General features: G+C 43.8%; 1 protein-coding gene across 1 annotated transcript; it reads left to right on the plus strand.

Annotated features, from left to right (window-relative positions):
* The first annotated feature begins 2,930 nt into the window (after positions 1-2,930).
* LOC127040938 (olfactory receptor 10A2-like) lies at positions 2,931-8,370 on the plus strand. Its single transcript, XM_050935473.1, has 3 exons — positions 2,931-2,967; positions 4,609-5,521; positions 8,340-8,370. Exons 1-3 carry the CDS (start codon positions 2,931-2,933, stop codon positions 8,368-8,370), a joined length of 981 nt encoding a protein of 326 aa, XP_050791430.1.
* Positions 8,371-18,949: the final 10,579 nt, after the last annotated feature.

The following is an 18,949-nucleotide window of genomic DNA, read 5'->3' on the forward strand; positions in this document are numbered from 1 at the left end:
TTTCCCGTCACCCATTCCCAGCTTCTGGAAAACAAAGGCTAGCGACACCATCCCTGCCCATCTTGGCTACTAGCCATTGATGGATCTATTCTCCATGAATTTATCTAGTTCTTTTCTGAATCCTGTTATAGTCTTTGCTTTTATAACGTCCTCTGGCAAAGAGTCCCACAGGTTGACTGTGTGTTCTTGTAAAGAAATGCTGCCTATTAATTTCATTAGGTGACCCCTGGTGCTTGTTTTATGTGAAGGGGTAAATAACACTTCCTTATTCACTTTCTCCATGCCAGTCATAACTTTATAGCCCTCTCTCATATTCCCCTTGAGTCATCTCTTTTCCAAGCTGAAAAGTTCCAGTCTTTTTACCTGTTCCATCCCCCTAATCACATTTTGTTGCCCTTTTCTGTAACTTTTCTATTTCTAATATATCTTTTTTTGAGATGGAGTGACCAGAACTGCTCACAGCATTCAAGGTGTGGATGTACCATGGATTTATACCTTGGCATTATGATATTTTCTGTTTTATTATGTAACCCTTTCCTAAAGGCTTCTAACATTGTTTGTTTTTTTGACCGATGCTACACTTTGAGTGGATGTTTTCAGAGAACTACCCACAGTGACACCAAGATGGGGGCAGGAATAGCTCAGTGATTTGAGCAGTGGTATGCTAAGCCCAGGGTTGCGAGTTTAATCCTTGAAGGGGCCACTTAGGGATCTGGGGCAAAATCAGTACTTGGTTCTCCTAGTGAAGTGAGAGGGCTGGACTCAATAACCTTTCAGGGTCCGTTCCAGTTCTATGAGATGATAATAATAATATATGAAAATATACCTAAGATATCTTTCTTGAGTGGGGGCAGAGAACCATCAAGAAGCCCATAGGGCCAGATTGTCACATGACACATACAGCTTATAATATAACAGATAATAGTTAGGCCTGCCTTGAGTGCAGGGAACTGGACTAGATGACCTCTTGAGGTCCCTTCCTGTCCTGCGAGTCTACAATTCTGTGTACACTGGTGTAACTCAGAGTAGGATTTAGTCCCTTCTAGTACAGCCGGCATTCATGCCCATGGCTGGGGAATGGAAATGTGTCAGAGCTTACACTTACAGTCCTGCATGTGGATTTACCAGAAGACATTTTCACTGCATGGGATTCAACCTGCAGGGCAGGAAAGATGCAGTTTTAGCATGCCTGGGGCCAGATCCTCAGCTGGTGTAAACTGACATAGCTCCAAAGCGAGGGTCCAGCCCACTGATTTCCATTTACATCGGATGGGGATCTGGCCCCATTGCCTCCAATGAAGCTGTGCTAATTGACACCAGCTGGGGATCGGCTCTTTTGGCTTCCATGGAGATGCAGCAATTTACACCCACTGGGGAGGTCATGCCTACTGAGTTCAGTGCAGCCACATCCATTTAAAGCAGTTGGACACCTGCTCCAATATGTGATTCTAGACACTGAAACACGTCTTCATAGTTCCAATTCATTCTCCTAAAGAGCCCAAGGTGCCTTGGGGATCAGGTCCCTGAAGCCACTAGATGGAATTGAAAGATACTTGGTCAATTATCACTGGTGAGGGTGGGGTGGAGGAAGATCAGAAACCTCCTGGCTTTGATTAGACTCAAAGACAATCTCTCTCTATTTATAAGGGCCCTTTAGACTGCTGCACGGTTACATCAATTTGCAAATCTTTAAAAGGCTGGCATGAAACTACTCTTTTTCCAAAGGTAAGTGGAATTATATTGGAGGCAGGAACAGATTACCTAGAACCGCAGAGAAAAAAAGCATATTGCAAGATATCTATGATTATTTGCAAAGAGGAATAATTGGGACAATATGATCTGTCTATCAGATACCATACATATCTCTCACCTTAGAGGGCAGGGGAAAAAAAAGAGATATAGATAGAGAGATAGACAGATATTTCATGCTGGATGATAATAATGATATGATTTAAATAATATATTATTTATTTTCCCTGATTTTAAATTTTGTTTTTGTAAAATTCATCTCCAAAGTATGATTGTTGGACAGTTATTCTGGGAAGAAATATTACTTCATATTTCTCTGGATAACTTCTCAATAACCATTCAGGGATTATAATGATGCTCTCTGGCCTTAATAACTATTTATCTATTGGGAGACTTTCAAAAGTACAGGTAGAATTCTCAGTGGGAGTCTGGCACCCACCTGCCATTTATGCCTTTGAAAATCTCCCTGTAAACAATCTATCTAATCCCCCTTTCTGAATCCAACCAGCTGCCTTGTCTGGTTTTCTATCTAGGCTTTTTTAAAAGCAAAGTAGTACAATTCTGCAGAGCATCAATATCAGTGTGTTCAGCACAGGTGAATAGTGCTGGAGTGATACCCCTGGAGAGATAATCCCTTATTTAACCAATAACTCTGGTAGCAAGATATGAGATGCCAGTGCACAGCCAATACAACATTGAAACAAGTTCTCCATCACACACATGATATCTCACAAGCATGAAATACAAAATACACACAACATACTCAAACACCCTCCAAATAAGTTGTTTTCTACTTTCTGCCACAAGCAAGTTCTTCTTATATGCACACACACACAGCCACACAACATAAGCACATACACAGCTTTCAAACACTTCTCCTGCTAGTGGTTGTCATAAGGAAATCAGAGAGTCATAGAAGTGTAGGACTGGAAGGCACCTCAATAAGTGATCTAGTTATCAAATCCTTTTCCGCTTCTCCTCCCACCCCCTACACGCAACAAACCAGAAAACACTTATGCATATGTCTAACTTTAAGCACATAAATGTTCCCATTGAAGTCAATGGGACTACCCATGTCCTTAAAGGCAAGAGTATGCTTCAATGTTTTGCTGGATCATGTTGGGGGGGGGGGTTGCTTCAACCCTGACCCTCAGATCCCATATGCTACCCTAAAAAGGACCATGTATGACAATAAAATTAGACAGAGCAACAAGGTGAGTGAGATAATATATTTTATTGGACCAATTTCTGTTGGTGAAAGAGAGTTTAGAGCTACATAGAGGTCTGCTTCAGGTCTGGGAAAGATTGCCAGATACTCAGTCTCTAAGCTTGCTTACTCAACAGCTTCCCTGCACAAGTCTCCATCTGTGGCTAGTTTTGGTGGTGTATATTTTCTGTATACGGACACAAATCCAATAGATGATAGGCTGTGATGATTCAATAGAGAAGTAACCATGCAGGCTCAATAAAGAGTGAAATGCTCCAGCCTGTGCTATGCAGGAAGTCAGATTATATGACATGTTGAGCTCTTTTGTTCTGACCAAGTTATGACCAAGTTATCTAATTTAGTAACTATGCAGCAGTCCCATGCTTCCAGCTGGCTGATGGTCACTGACCAAGGTCTATTTGATGCTGGTTACTAATGAGTGGTGTACCTGTATTCTTTGAACCACTGAGTCTCTGAATACAAGTGTTATCCTTAAGAGATTTGGTATTTCCATATGATGTCACTGGGGAGTGCAGTAAAATGAAGAGGGAAAGAGTCTGGGATTTAGGCCCAGATTTTACCCACTAACAAAAATCCACAAAATCTCCATTGACTTTGCTAGAGTGGCTCCAGATTTACAGCAGTGTAACTGACAGTAATTATCTTCTTCATTCACTGTATAACCTCTGGCAATCTCTGTGAAGATCAGTCTTCCAACTGCAAAATTAAAACAATGTGTCCTCTTATTTCAATACATATCACCCTAGTAAAGAACCCACCCAGCAAAGTATTTTGAAATATATGGATTAAAAATACTTATTTAATTAATAAGGTTGAAATTTTCAAAGCCATTTTCAGACATTCATTGTTTGCAAAAGAAAAATGGTCTTGTTATAGGAGGGCACTTAATGTCAGGAGGTGTGAGATTTTTCAAAAGAGGCACAGCTCATTATGTTCCTAATTAATTTATAGACAGATTTGTAAAGGTATTTAGGGAAATTCAAGAATTTTAAAAGCAACTACACACACAACTCCCATATTATTAGATGCCTAGGCGTTTTTAAAAATCCCACTAGGTGCCTAAATACCTTTACAAATCTAGCCCTTAGTTTTTTTTAGACAACCCCAGCCATAATCTCTCTGACTCAGTTTCTCATTTGTAAAATAGGTGTATAAATATCACCTTCTTTCTCCCAACCTTTGCCTGTTTTGTCTACTTAGACTGTAAGAACTATGCATCTGCATACTGCCTAGTGCATTATTAATATCAACCATATCTAGCTCTTACAGAATATTTTCCACTAGTCAATCTCAATATGCATTACAGAGGAGATCAGTACTAGCCTCATTTTACAGATGAATGGAGACAAACAGAAGTAAAAGGACTTGCTGGAGCCACTGGCAAAGACAGGACTAGAGGCCTCATTCCAAAGCGTTTGCTCTGGCCACTGGCCCAGTGTCTAGGCACTGCTATTAAACACATAATAAATAGTTATTATTATTAACTGGCACACCATCTCCAGGAGAAATTAGGGAGGAGAGCACTGAATCTAGTTTCCATTTGCTCTGTGCTGCCCATCCACCAATGAACTCCAGACATCGCTGGTGAGATGGCTTGTATTTCATCCCTGTGCAGGTGGAGGGTCCAGAAGAAATGACAGGGGGGAATGACACAATTATAATGGAATTCACACTCCTGGGGCTCTTTCACTATCCTGAGCTGCAGCCCCTACTCTTCCTCGCCTTCCTCACTATCTACATCCTCATCCTGATGGGGAATGCTCTGGTTATCCTCGTCACTGTGTATGACCCTGTCCTCCACACCCCCATGTACTTCTTTCTCCGGAACTTGGCCTTTCTGGAGATCTGCTACACCTCGGTCACCATCCCCAAGATGCTGGCCAACCTTCTCTTGGAGAAGAAAACCATCTCTTTCTCTGGCTGTGCCACCCAGATGTACTTCTTCCTATTCTTTGGCACCGCAGTGTGTTACCTACTGGCCGTCATATCTTATGACCGCTATGTAGCCATCTGCAACCCTTTGCACTACCCAGTCCTCATGAGCAGGAGGCTTTGCCTCCTGCTGGTCTCAGGATGCTGGGTCACCGGCATGTCTGTGTCCCTTGGGCAAACAGCTCTGATATTCAGCGTGCCCTTCTGCGGCTCCAATGTCATCAACCACTTCTTCTGTGACGTGCCACCACTGGTGAAGCTCTTGTGCCCAGACTCCCATGTAAATGAGGTAACGAAAGTTCTAATGAATATCCTGGTCATCATCATCCCCTTCACGCTCATCCTGGCCTCCTACATTTGCATTGTCACTGCCATCCTCAGGATCCCATCGCTGGATGGGAAACGGAAAGCCATCCACACGTGTTCCTCTCACCTGGTCTCTGTTTCCCTGTTCTACGGCAGTGCTGTCTTTAGGTACTTGAGACCCAACTCCGGTTACACGTCGGGCCTGGATAAACTGCTCTCTCTGCTCTACACAGTGGCACCTGCCCTGCTGAATCCTGTCATCTACAGCCTGAGGAACCAGCGGGTGAAAGCAGCACTGAGAAAAAGGTGGACCGACACACAGCTTCTTAAAGCATGTGAATGTGTTTCATTGTGAGCCACTGGGGATTACAGGCCCGAGTCCGCTCTCGGTTATGCTTGTACTAATCAGGAGTAATGTCAATGGTCTTGATTCTCCTCTGCCTCTAGTGTAAATTAGGAGTGATTTCACTGCCTTCAATGTGTCCGATTCTCCTCTCGCTTATCCCGGTGTAAATCAAGAGTAACTTCATTAAATACAAATCAACTTGCACACCAAGTTGCAAATCAAGAGAGATTTTTTTTCAAGGCAATGGAGTAATGCCAGTGTAAACCTGGAGCAACTCCACTAATTTCAATTGAGTTACTTTATTTTAAATCAGAGAAGTTTTTTTTTTCCAAGCCAGTGGATTGTAAATGAGGAGTAACTCCAATGAAGTGACTGCACATTAGTGTAAATATGATGTAATAGAAATGGAGCCTATGTTTATTCTCAGAGTGAATAGGTTTTATATTTATTTATCATTGAAATAAATTCTACTCTTAGTTACACTCGTGTGAAACCAAAGTATTTCCATTGTCATCCACGGCTTACTCTGGATTTACGCCAGTGTCAATGAGAACAGAATCTGGCCAGGAACAAAGATTAAGGTTCTGAAACCCTCTCACTTACATTTTATACCATTGCAAACTTCATCGACATCAGTTGACTTACTCTTGGTTTACAATTAATGAGATCAGAATCAGGCCAAAAGTTATGGAGCCTGATTCTGACCTCAAAAATACTTAAATATAGAGATTTACATTGTTGCTGTGGCCATTTCGGTCACAGGCTATTAGAGCGACACAGTGGGTGAGGTGAAATATTTTATTGGACCACCCTCTGTTGGTGAGAGACACGAGCTATTGAGCTGACACAGAGCTCTTCTTCACGTCTGGGCACTGTTAAATTTGGTTGCCTTTTTCTTCATTTTATGGAGTTTCCATTTCAGATGACGAAATTTGATATCTTCCATTGTTGAGTGCAGTATTGTTGCAGTCATGTTGGTCCCAGGATATCAGAGAGATAAGGTGGGTGAGGTAATAGCTTCATTCTCTTCTTCAGGTCTCTGTAAGCTTGAAAGCCTTTCTCTTTCACCAGCAGCAATTGGTCCAATAATATGGAAATGTATTTTTATGATCAGGTGATAATTACAGAGGCAGTTTAAAGTGATTGCAAATCAAGAGTACTTCTGTTTTAAGGCCCCTTTCTACTGCTAGATGGGGTAAAGGATATTTATTGCGCAAATAATAACTTGGCCCAGAGTAACTCAATTAAACTCAGTAGGTGAAATTCTGCTTCCTCTTAGACCAGTGGTCACCAGCTGGTCTTTTGTGATTGACTGGTTTATCCTAGAGGAGCTCCCAGTTGATTGTGATCTTTGGTGGCACAACAGGGCTGCTGCTAAGAGAGGCTTCTTGCCTGTCCTGGCCCCACGCTGCTCCCGGAAGAGGCTAGCGTGGCCCCACAGCTCCGGGGTGGGGGGACAAGGGGTCTCCTTTCGTGCACTGCTCCTTGCTGAAAGTACCACCCCCCACAGCTCCCATTGGCTGGGAATGGGGAGCTGTGGCCAATGGGATCTATGGGGCCAGTGCTTGCAGAGAGGGGCAGTGAGCAAAGCCATGTGCTCTCCACCCAGGGGTTGCAGGGGCACGTTGGCCCCTTCCAGGAGCAGCATGGGGCTAGGGTAGGTAGGAAGCCTGCCTTAGCAGCAGCCATGCTACATTGCTGCTCAGGAGCCACCAGAGGTAAGTGCTGCCCAGTGGGAGGCCGCACCCCAACCTCCGGCCCTGATACCCCTCCCAGAACCAGTACCCCATGTCCCCTTCTGCGCCCTAACCCCCAGCCCTGAGCCCCCTCCTGGAGCTACAACTCATGCCCCTTCCTGAATTCCACCCCTCTCCTGCACCACAACTCTCTGGTACAGTATGGAGCCCCCTCCTTCACCCAAACTCCCTCCCAGAGCTTGCACCCATCATCCTCTCCTGCACTCCAACCACCTCAGCTCAACCCCAAGCTCAGCCCAGAGCCCCCTCCCACACTGCAAACCCCTCGGCCCCAGCCCAGATCCTGCATCGCCTCCCAAACCCCAACTCCCTACCCCAGCCCAGTGAAAGTGAGTGAGGATGAGGGAGAGCAAGTGATGGGGATAGCTGGGGATGGAGTGAGCGGGATGGGGCTTTTGGGAAGGGGAGGGGTATATTCTGGGTTGCCCTTAGATTCAAAACGTGATCTTGGATGTAAAAAGGTTGGAGACCATTGTCTTAGACCAATGTAAGCCAGGAGTAACTCCACTGATGTACTGCAAAACCAATGTAAGTGGGTGACGGGGCATTGGGGGAGGAAGAATTAGAACACAAATCCAGGTATGAACAGGACCTGTCCTAGTCCAATATTCTGAAGAGCTAAGAGTCTAAAAACTTGTAACCCCTGAGAAGTATTTGATAAAAACAATAAAATGTATCTTTTATCCCCTGTTGCCTCTTTTTAAAATTAATTTAAATAGCCAAATATTTCCTCAATATCTTCTTGACGTGAAGAGCTATATGTGTGGTATTGTCAGAAGAGCCTAAGGGCATTGGGAGCCAAATCCACACTGAAATTTGGAAATCCCAGCCTAAGGGCAAGCTAGCGTGAACAGTTATTCTTGCATCTCGAATGGTACAGAGCTCGGTTTTTGAATGTCCCAGCTGGTGGCCCACAGTAGGGATATCTCAGCACATTAAATAAGCATGATGCTTGTGATATAGGCTGAATTCACAGATAACTCAGATATTTGAATCTGACTGATGATGGGATTTTCAAAAGCATCCAAAGGACTTTAGGAGTACACGTCTGATTGAAAGTCAGTGGGATTTGTGCACCTAAATTGCTTAGGTCTAGATTTACAAAGGTATTCTTAGATTGTAAAGTCCGAAGGGACCACCCTCTTCATATAGCCTGACCACCTGTATAACACAGGCCATAGAACGTCCCTGAATTAATTCCTGTTTGAAGTAGAGCAGATCTTTTAGTGGGAAAAACCATCCAATCTTGATTTTAAAATGTCAAGTGATGTCGACTGGCAATTGTTGATGACTGAAAAAATTTCAGCTCTTCAATAAACAATCAAAAAGTTTTGGGGGAAAGCAGACACTATCCATGAAAATTTTTTCTTTATTCAAAAACCCAACCTTCTAACAAAAGAAAAATGTTCATGGAAAACTTTTGACCACTTCTAAATCATGGACTTCTCAGTGTAATTAGGCTTGGCAAAATTAGAGTTTTATTTTTTATGATTTGGACAGATAATCTTTATGTTTATTTTTAAGCATTTTTTCCAGTTTGTATCAATTTAAATTTTAATAGTTATGAAAAAGTCTGGACTTTAATCATTTTTTCCCTGATTTTTATTGATTTAAATCTTCATTGTTGCAGCAAATCACAGCGGGAGGGGGTGTCAGAGAATAATGGGTAAGGATCCAACCATAATTATGTATTAATAACAGAGACAGATTCAAAAATATAAAGCTTTATAACCATTAAAACTCAATTGTCAACATCACATCTCAAAATATACAAAGTTAATAACCTTAAATCAAACTCTAATAAGTTCTCAAGCAGCATTTCTCCTATTTTGCCTAGCTGTGCATTTTGATGATCATTGATGGAGATATTTTTATTTTGGTTTGTGTGTGTGTGTACGGTGAAATCAACATTCACCTAAACTTTCCAAGCCGAAATACAATACCTGCTCAGATATGATGTTGAGAGGGCCACGCAAGTGCATTGTCCCAGTCTCTTCTCATTGAAGTCAGTGACCTTTAGCCAGTGGATGCATCATAAGGCCGTCAATATACCCCTTATGAGGTCCTTCTGTGTCCATTCATCTCTGAATTGTTCTCATAGCTAGGGAAATGGCTGAGCACCAGCTGCTAGGCCTCTGGTACATTTTCAACTTGTGGTTATGTGTCCTTCATTCGAGACAGATCTGTGGTTCTGGTGTTGAGAGTAGCTGACGGAGGCCAAGCAAGAAACATTTTTGTGCTTGAGCCAAAGCTCATTAAAGTCAACAAGAGTTTCTCCATTGATTTCAAATGTCTTTAGATCACCTCCTTTATCACAGTTTCTCAATGATTCACAGCTAGTTAAAGTGACTGAAAGTCCACAATGGAAAAAGATTAGTGCTGGTCTAATTTTTTCCCATGATACACCATTGCCAGGCTTTCCCAAGAGGGACCCCACAATCCAATCCAAGAGGGACCCCACAATCCATGACGCAATCCAACCTGGGAGCCTACAGAGGACAATGAGCCTGAGTCACCCGACATACACCTCTAGTGAGGTGCTGCAGCAACATTTCCAAATCAAAACATTTTTTTGGTTTTGGCTGAAGTATTTCAGGTTTTGGCCTAAATATTTTGTATTTTGGCCTAAATGTTTCAGGTTTTGGAAAGCAATATATATTGTGACAAAGTTCCTCCTCTACCTTGGTGGGTCCTGTGCTTATTGGCAGATTTGCTCACCTCAGTGATCTTCCCCACAGTCTGGATCAACTTCTCCTGTGTCTGATCAGAAGTTGGGAGGTTTGGCGGGAACCCGGGCCCGCCCTCTACTCCAGGTTCCAGCCCAGGGCGCAGTGGATTGCAGCTGTCTATAGTACCTCCTGTAACAGCTGCATGACAGCTACAACTCCCTGGGCTACTTCCCCATGGCCTCCTCCAAATACCTCTTTATCCTCACCACAGGGCCTTCCTCCTGGTGTTTGATAACGCTTGTACTCCTGAGTCCTCCAGCAGCACACCCTCTCACTCTCAGCTCCTTATGTGCCTCCTGTTCCCAGCTCCTCACACACACTTCCTCTCCTCCAGCTCCTCCCTGCCTAACTGGAGTGAGCAACTTTTTAAACCCAGGTGCCCTGATTAGCCTGCCTTGATTGGCTGCAGGTGTTCTAATCAGCCTGTCTGCCTTAATTGGTTCTAGCAGGTTCCTGATTACTCCAGTGCAGCCCCTGCTCTAGTCACTCAGGGAATAGAAAACTACTCAGCTAGTGACCAGTATATTTGCCCTCTACCAGACTCCTGTACCACATTGGCCTGGGTCTGTCACAATATATACATTTATTTATTTTTTCAGTTCCTTTGAAAATCCCAACAATGGGGCTAGATTCTGGCATCTTTACACACACAGTGAATTCTCTTGGCAGTTTTCTCTGGAAAAATCCCCTATCAAAAGTTTTCCATTTGGAAATCCCTGTTTTCCTGTGAGAAAATTATTCAAGGGAGAAAAAAACGTTTTTTTTGTTTGTTTGTTTCCCTCTCCCAGCAACTTTTCCCACTCTTCCTTGCTGTTTTCAAAGTAAAAACAGATGAGAAATAAGAACATGTGAGAAACAGGCAGAAGTGTAGAAAGTGATACCTTTGAAGTCAAATGCTGAAAGTCACACTTCAACTGTTTTCCAACTGGCAAATTGTTGGGAAACAGACAGAGATGTAAGAAAGTAGGTTTTTTTCCTCTCCGTAGTCTGACTGTTTTCTAGTTTTTGCCAGCTGAGACAAAGTGAGAAATTGGGGGAAAGTGAGAGGAATACTCATAGTTGTTAATTTAAAAGAAATAAGTTTTTATTAAACTTTATTTTCCAATGACAAAATTTTCATCAAAAATTTTAGACCAGCTTTATTTTTGGTTTGAAGAGTCACAGTGCATTTCTAATTTTACAAAAATAGCAAAGCCTCCACAAATGCAGTAGAAAATCTTGGTGCCTGAGTACATTTTTTTCAGTTAATCTCCGGAGTGCCCCTGTCACCTCCTTGTTCCGCAAGCTGTAGATAATGGGGTTTAGCATGGCGGTCACAACAGAGTACAGCAGAGCAATGAGTTTGTCACTATTCAGCGAGTGGCTGGATTTGGGTTTCAGGTACATGGTGCAGGCTATCCCATAGAACAGAGTCACCACCAGGAGGTGCAAGGAGTAGGTGGAGAAGGTTTTCTGCCTGCCCTCAGCTGAAGGCATCTTCAGGATGGTTGAGATGATACGAACGTAGGAAGAAAGGATGAGCATGAATGGCAGCAGGACAAAGAAGAGGGCAACCAGGAGAATGGTGATTTAAGTTCTGTGGGTGTCCCCACAGACCAGTTTCATCACTGGGGGGACATCACAGAAGAAATGGTTGATTTTATTACAGCTACAGAATGGTAGGGTGAATATGGCAGCAACGTGACCCTTTAACACCAGGAGGTTGGTGAGCCAGGAAGCAGCCGCAAGCCCTATATAGACTCTCCTGTTCATAAGGACCAGGTAACGCAGTGGGTGGCATATAGCAATGTATCGGTCGTAGACCATCACAGAAAGGAGGTAACATTCTGTCCCTCCTAGGAAGAGAAGGAAATACATCTGTGTTGCACAGCCGAGGAAGGAGATGGTTCTATCCTCTGAGACGAGGTTGGCCAATATCTTGGGCAGGGTGACCAAGGTGTAAGAGATCTCCAGGAAGGACAAGTTCCAGAGGAAGAAATACTTGGGAGTGTGAAGGGCAGCGTCGGCCAAAGTGACAAAGATAATGAGAAGATCCCAATCAGAGCAATGAGATAACAAGACAGAAACACCACAAATAGCCCCCAGCTCAGCTCAGGGTGGTCGGCAAATCCCAAGAGGATGAAATGGGACACCGAGGTATGATTGCCTGTGGTCATTCCTCTGATAAGCTCAGTTCTGAGGAAAAAAAACTAAGTAAATAAAGACATGAGGCTGCATGAGGTGCAGGTTTCCCATTCTTTTCAATTATGAATAGTAAATGAAGATCCTGAATACTGTTTAACGGAGAAATTGTCCTACCTCAAATTTTATCCCCTGCAGCTAACATCAGACCAGATTCTGGTGTCCTTACTTATACTGAATAGTACTTTTCTCCAGCACAGGAAATAAGTGAGAAAATAATAAAATTGTTGGAATTTACCAATGCAATCCTGCACACCAATTAATGTTCATTTCCTAGAGCATATTTTCCCCTCTCTAATGTCTATGGTTCTGTGATAAAAGCATCTAACTGAAAACCAAAGCCAAGCAGCTGAATACTCAAATTCATGTGTCCATAGATTTTAAGTCCAGAAAAATAATTATGTTCATCAAGTGTAACCTCTTGCATAACAGGCCATATAATTACACCCAGTAATTCCTGCATTGAGACCATAACTTTTGGATGACCTAGATCATATCAATTTGAAAGACATTGTTCTGGATTTTGAACTCCAAGTCATGGAGAATCCACCACATCTATAAGGAAGTTGTTGCAATGGTTAATTACCCTCCACAGTTAAAATTTAATGTCTCATTTCCAGGTGGAACTTTTTTTTATTTCACATTCCAGCCATTGGATTTGGTTTTAACTTTATCTGCTAGATTAACAAGACCTGTAGCATCTTCTCTTCATATAGACAATAATCAAGTCACCTCTTGGACAAAGTGTCTTGAGGAAAGACTTAGCTTGCACAATCTATTCCTTGTCTCTTCCCTGCCCTTTTGCCTGGGCTGGTGACCACAACTGTTGTCTTATTCAGTGACTGTAAGTGTGGCTAGCTCCTGTCTGGGGGAAGAAAGAAGAGGAACCCTCTTTAGCCTTCCCTCCTTCCACAACTATGAAGGGATCAAACGCAACTGGCTCTATATATACACTCCTTACGTATCTACCTCGGACTGAGAGGAAACAGAGGTACATCAAGGTAAATGAGGGGCCCAAGAGTCTGATCCTTTAAGCCTGTGTGCAAGTGGCAGTGGCTGCTGTCGGAGGTTAGGATACTGGGCCAAATGGACAATTAGCCTGGCCCTGTATGGCTGTTCTTATGTTCTTAAGTGGGTCACTTTAGTCATTTGACTTCAATGGGACGATTCAAGTGAGTGAAGTAAAGGATTGGCTCTAAATGTGGTACAAATAAAGTATGACCCAGGGTCTTCTATGCTTTGCTCCAGCCATCCACTCAGTTACATGTCCCCAGTCTTCAGTGCATTTATCCTCCCAACACCGTGGTGGCACAGGGAAGGGCTATTGTTCTCATGTCTCAGAAGAGGCACTAGGCACCTAAACCCAGTGGTGAACTGGAGCCGGTTCACATGAACTGGTTGTTAAATTTTGAAGCGGTTTTAGAACCACTTGTTAACTGGTTTCCCTGCGAGGGAAGCTTTGATGGGCCCTGGCCGGGAACAGTGTAATTCCTCCTCCCAGCCGCGGGGGGAGCGCTGCGCTGCGATGAGGAGCCATGTGGGCTGCCTCCTGGCCCTGATACTGCTGCTGCTGTTGCTTGGACCTCTGGCCTTGGGGCTCCCCAGCTGCTCTGCTGGCCTGGGCTGCGTCCTGCTGCACCCCCCTGCCTGCACCCCCTGCTGCACCCCCCTGCCTGCACCCCCTGTCCCCAGCCAGCCCCTGCTGCACCCCCTGCCTACAGCCAGCCCCTGCTGCACCCCCTGCCCACAGCCAGCCCCTGCTGCACCCCCCTGCCTGCACCCCCTGCCCCCAGCCAGCCCCTGCTGCACCCCCTGCCTACAGCCAGCCCCTGCTGCACCCCCTGCCTGTCCCCAGCCAGCCCCTGCCTGCACCTCCTGCCTGCAGCCAGCCTCCTGCTGCACCCCCCTGCCCACAACCGTCCCCTGCCCGCACCCCTTGCCCCCAGCCACCCTCTGCCTGCACCCCCTGCCCACAGTCACCCCTGCTGCACCCCCTGTCCCACCACCAGCCCCTGCTGCACCCCCCTGCCACACCCTCTGCTCACAGCCACCCCCTGCTGCACCCTCCTGCCACACCCCCTGCCCGCAGCCAGTCCCCTGCCTGCACCCCCTGCCCTGCCCCCAGCCAGCCCCTGCTGCACCTCCCTGCCACACCCCCTGCCCGCAGCCAGCCCCAACCCACAGCCAGCCTCTACCCACAGCCAGAACATGTTGCACCCCCTGCCCCCAGCTAGCCCTGCCCCACGCCCCTGTCTGCAGCCAGTCACACGTCCACTGGTGCCCTGCAGTTCTCAGGGCAGGAACCCTGCACACTTGCTTCAATGAGGGAGGCAGGGAGCAGCTGGGACCCACACATGTGCACGCCCTAGGGTGACCAGACAGCAAGTGTGAAAAATCGAGATGGGGTGGGGAGTAATAGGATCCTGTACAATAAAAAGACTCAAAAATCGAGACTGTCCCTATAAAATCGGGACATCTGGTCACCCTAGCACACCCCCAGGGAGTGGTGGGGACCCACATATTTGAAACGGAGACCCTTTCTAGTTCAGGCCTGTCATGGTATAATTCCCCCACTCTGAACCTTAGCGTCCAAAAGATGGGGTACCAGCATGAATTCCTCTAAACTCAATTCCCAGCTTAGAACCTGTAGCGTTGCCACGAACCAGGAATTACAGTGCCTGGTACACTCTGGTCCCACCAAAACCTTGGCCGAGGAACCCCAAGGCCCAGACCCTCTGGATCTTACCACAAGGAAAGTAAACCCTTTCCCTCACCGTTGCCTCTCCCAGACTTCCCCTCCCTGGGTTACCCTGGAAGATCACTGTGATTCAGACTCCTTGAATCTTTAAACAGAGAGGAACATTTACCTCCCCTCCTCCTTCTCTCTCTCCCTCCCAAACTCTCCCTGAAAGAGAAAGTAATCCTAACACAGAGAGAAATTAACCTTTCTCTCCCTCTTCCCTCCTTTCTCCCCACCAATTCCCTGATGAATCCAGACCCAGTCCCCTGGGGTCTCACAAGAATAAAAAAACAACAATCAGGTTCTTAAACAAGAAAAGCTTTTAATTAAAGAAAAAAATAAAAATTATTTTTGTAAATTTAAGACAGAATAGATACAGGGTCTTTCAGCTATAGACACTGGGAATACCCTCCCAGCCTAAGTATACAAGTACAAATTAAAATTTTTTCAGCAAATACCAATTTGAACTCCTTCCAGCCAAATACACATTTGAACTCCTCCCAGCCAAATACACGTTTGCAAATAAAGAAAACAACCATAAGCCTAACTCGCTTTATCTACCTAGTACTCACTATTCTGACCTTATAAGAGCCTGTATCTGAGAGATTGGAGAGAAACCTGGTTGCACATCTGGTCCCTCTGAGCCCCCAGAGTGAACTACAACCAAAAACTAACAGCACACACAAAAACTTCCCTCCCTCAAGATTTGAAAGTATCCTGTCCCCTGATTGGTCCTCTGGTCAGGTGACAGCCAGGCTCACTGTTCTTGTTAACCCTTTCCAGGCAAAAGAGATATGAAATACTTCTGTTCCATTAACTCTTAACTATCCGTTTATGACAAGGCCCATCTTTTTAAAAAAGAACTTTAGGTAGGGTTAACATACATCTGTATTTTCCTGGAGATGTCAGGCTTTTTGGTTCTTAAATCGCCATCCGGGCAGAATTTTTAAAATTTAAAAATTCCTCCCGGGAAAATATGGACGTATGGTAACCTTAGTGGAACAAAAAATACGTACTGTGGCACATGCCTTAAATCAGAACTTTTTATAGGGAACCGGTTGTTAAGATTTTAGCAGTTCATCACTGCATAAACCCATTTAAAAACCTGTCCCTTAAACTCTGTGTGTCTCAAAGATCCAAATAGGGGCCCATTTTGGATTTTCAAAAGCTCCTGAGCAGGTTAGACACCCACCTTCCAGTGCAACCAATGGGAGTTTGGTACCTAATCTTTTTAGGCATATTTGAAAATCCAATTAGCTACCTATTGGCATCATTAGGAGCCTAAGTACCTTGCAAAAATGGGGCTCTAATGCACCAGGCCAAGGTCACACAGGGACACTGTGATAGAAGAATGAACTGAATCTGTGTCCTGCAGTGTCAAAGCCAGAGTTCTAACCAGTGTATCGTCCTTCCTCCTCTTTAAAGCAAAAGTGACCAAGCTTCTATTTTTAAAAAAAAAATCAATTTGTTTTGTGGAAAGCCAACACATTCTGTGGGAAATGGTTGGTGGTGGGGTTTTTGCTTGTTTGTTTATTTGAAATCACAATTTTGCATTGAAAAAATTTTTGATGGAAAATTTGTGACCTCCCCTACCCAACATATCTAACAAGCAGGAAGTAAAATCAGAGGCACAATAGAAATGATAGTTTAGAATCTGAACCCATTAATACTTCTTTGTAAGGCAAGAATAGTTGTAAATCAGTCCACTGAAGAGAAAGGAGTTGCAGTGGTGTAAATCTGAAGTATTTAAGGTAGCAAAGTAATAGCAGTGTTCATTTTGAGTAACTGTACTAGTGTCAATGAAGATATCAAAGATTAACACTGCTGTAACTCAGAACAGAATTTGGCATGCCCAGAATATTCCTTTTCACCTCCACAGGAGAGGAACCTGATACTAGAATTGTTTAAAGCCCTCTTGAAATGTAAACTTGCCTCACCTTCTTCTGGAGTATATAGCCTGGCCTCTTTGCAGCTTCCAAATGTCTGTGAGCAGTCTGAGGAGATGCGCAGAGTGAGCAGATGTTTTTAAATTCTCTTCAGTGCCCCACCAGGACCTCAAGCATGTCAGACTATGAACCTAGCACAGAACCCACAGTAACGTGAATATGTTTCTTGATACATTATACAGATGGTCAATCTGTCTCTCCCCATATCTATCTATCTACCCACCCAGACCTGAAGAAAAGCTCTGTGTGGGTCGAAAGCTTGTCTCTTTCACCAACAGAAGCTAGTCCACTAAAAGATATCGCCTCACCCACTTTGTCTCTCTGATATACTGAGACCAGCACCACTTCACCATCTATCTTCATATACCATCTCTTTATCTCTCTTTCTCCTTTTCATTTATCAACATGGTATCTTGGCACCCACAGGTCAGGCACCAAATTATACGATATTGGCGTATAGAATTTCTAGTCCAGTATTCTTTGGGCCTTAAGGGGTTATAGGGAAGGAGACAACCCAGGTGTCTACTTGACCGCTGAAGACAGAAGCCATGGTGAACTCCACCTCCACTATCCACATAGGCAAGGTGGGGCATGCAGAGCTATTTACTCCAAACCCAGCTCATACAATATGTTCCTGTGGAGGAACCTGGCTGTCTCCTCCGTGTTACCTAGTTCAGACATTCACACCTATCTAAAAGAGGATACATTCTGCACCTACTTTGTACCAGGCAGACTCTGTCCACACTTCACACTGAAGGGAATGGGGTGCATTCTGTTTTGCACAGCTGTAATAAAAAGCCGAGTTTGGTTTGCTGTGGTAATGTCATTTTGATAAACAGAGTTATGGCTGAAAAAAATTCTTCTCTCCCACCCTCTCTTCCTCTATATATTGTTTCTTTGTTTCGAATGTCAGCGATAAAGATGCGGCTGGAGGTTGTGTGTGTGGTGTGTTTGAATATTCTGTGCTCAATGTTCAACTGATTCACATTGGTGTAGCTTCATTCACTGTAATGAGAGAACCATCTGGTTCACTGACTCCAGAGGAGCTCTGACAGATGCATGCCAGCTGGGAGTCCGGCCCACTGATTCCAGTGAAGCTACACTGGTTTTTACCAGCTCAGATTCTGGCCTCAGACCAAGTATATGGCTTGCATCTCCTCGTTCACAATAATGTAAATCATTAGAAACTTCAGAGAAGTTATTGGAGTTACATTGGTCAAAAAAACAGTGGAAACAGGTTGATCATTTCAGCCTCTCATGATTATGATTATAAAGATGAGAGAAAGTGCAGATTTTCACACTATTTCCAAATATATTTGAAATAATAACAACTTAATATGGAATTATGATTCAGACTCTATATCAGTAATTTCAGGGCAGAAAAATTACAGGTACGTTATAATGATCCCCCCAAAAAAGCATTGCAAACTAAGTAAATTACACTAGGAAATTAAGATTACACTTAAAAGGAATCCAAATATGTATAGGCACTGAAATGCAATTATAACACCCAAATAAGCTTAACTCTGATATGTAGATGTCCTGCATGAATCATGTTCTTATTCTTATCCTTTATCCTTGATTTTATTGACATATGTTATCTGATCGCCTATCTGCACCTTTTAAAATCTGTTCCTGGGGTTTCCAAAGACTGCTGATATGAGTTAGCTACCTGGGTAAATATTTTCAGGATAGATGCCATAAATTTTTTAAGACAGAGAATCAGTTTTTAGATCTCCATCAGTGATTTCAATGAGAAAATTGCTGCTTCTCATATACCAGCTACATAATAAATAATAATAATAAATTAATTAATAAATAATAACAACAGCATGCTGTGGCCCAATTTTTGAACCCAATTGTAACCATCAGTGCTTAGGAATAATTTTACATGTATAGGGCATAATCCAACAAACTATAGCTAATTGAGACATTTTTTACTAAATTAAATGTCATCAAAATACGGAGTTTTGTCAAAGCCACTTTACAGAGGTGTATTGGTGTTGCCAATGATTTCACTGGGAAGGATTTTGAG

Source organism: Gopherus flavomarginatus (genome assembly GCF_025201925.1).
Source record: "Gopherus flavomarginatus isolate rGopFla2 chromosome 11 unlocalized genomic scaffold, rGopFla2.mat.asm SUPER_11_unloc_1, whole genome shotgun sequence".
NCBI classification, from domain to species: Eukaryota; Metazoa; Chordata; order Testudines; family Testudinidae; genus Gopherus; species Gopherus flavomarginatus.

Bases quoted from the DNA above. Each gene is read 5' to 3' on its own strand.
- LOC127040938 (XM_050935473.1), top strand. From the start codon at position 2,931: ATGTATGACAATAAAATTAGACAGAGCAACAAGGTGA. The intron at 2,968-4,608 runs GTGAGATAATAT...AGGGTCCAGAAG, and splicing joins TAGACAGAGCAACAAGGTGA to AAATGACAGGGGGGAATGAC. The intron at 5,522-8,339 runs GTGGACCGACAC...GATTTTCAAAAG, and splicing joins AAAGCAGCACTGAGAAAAAG to CATCCAAAGGACTTTAGGAG.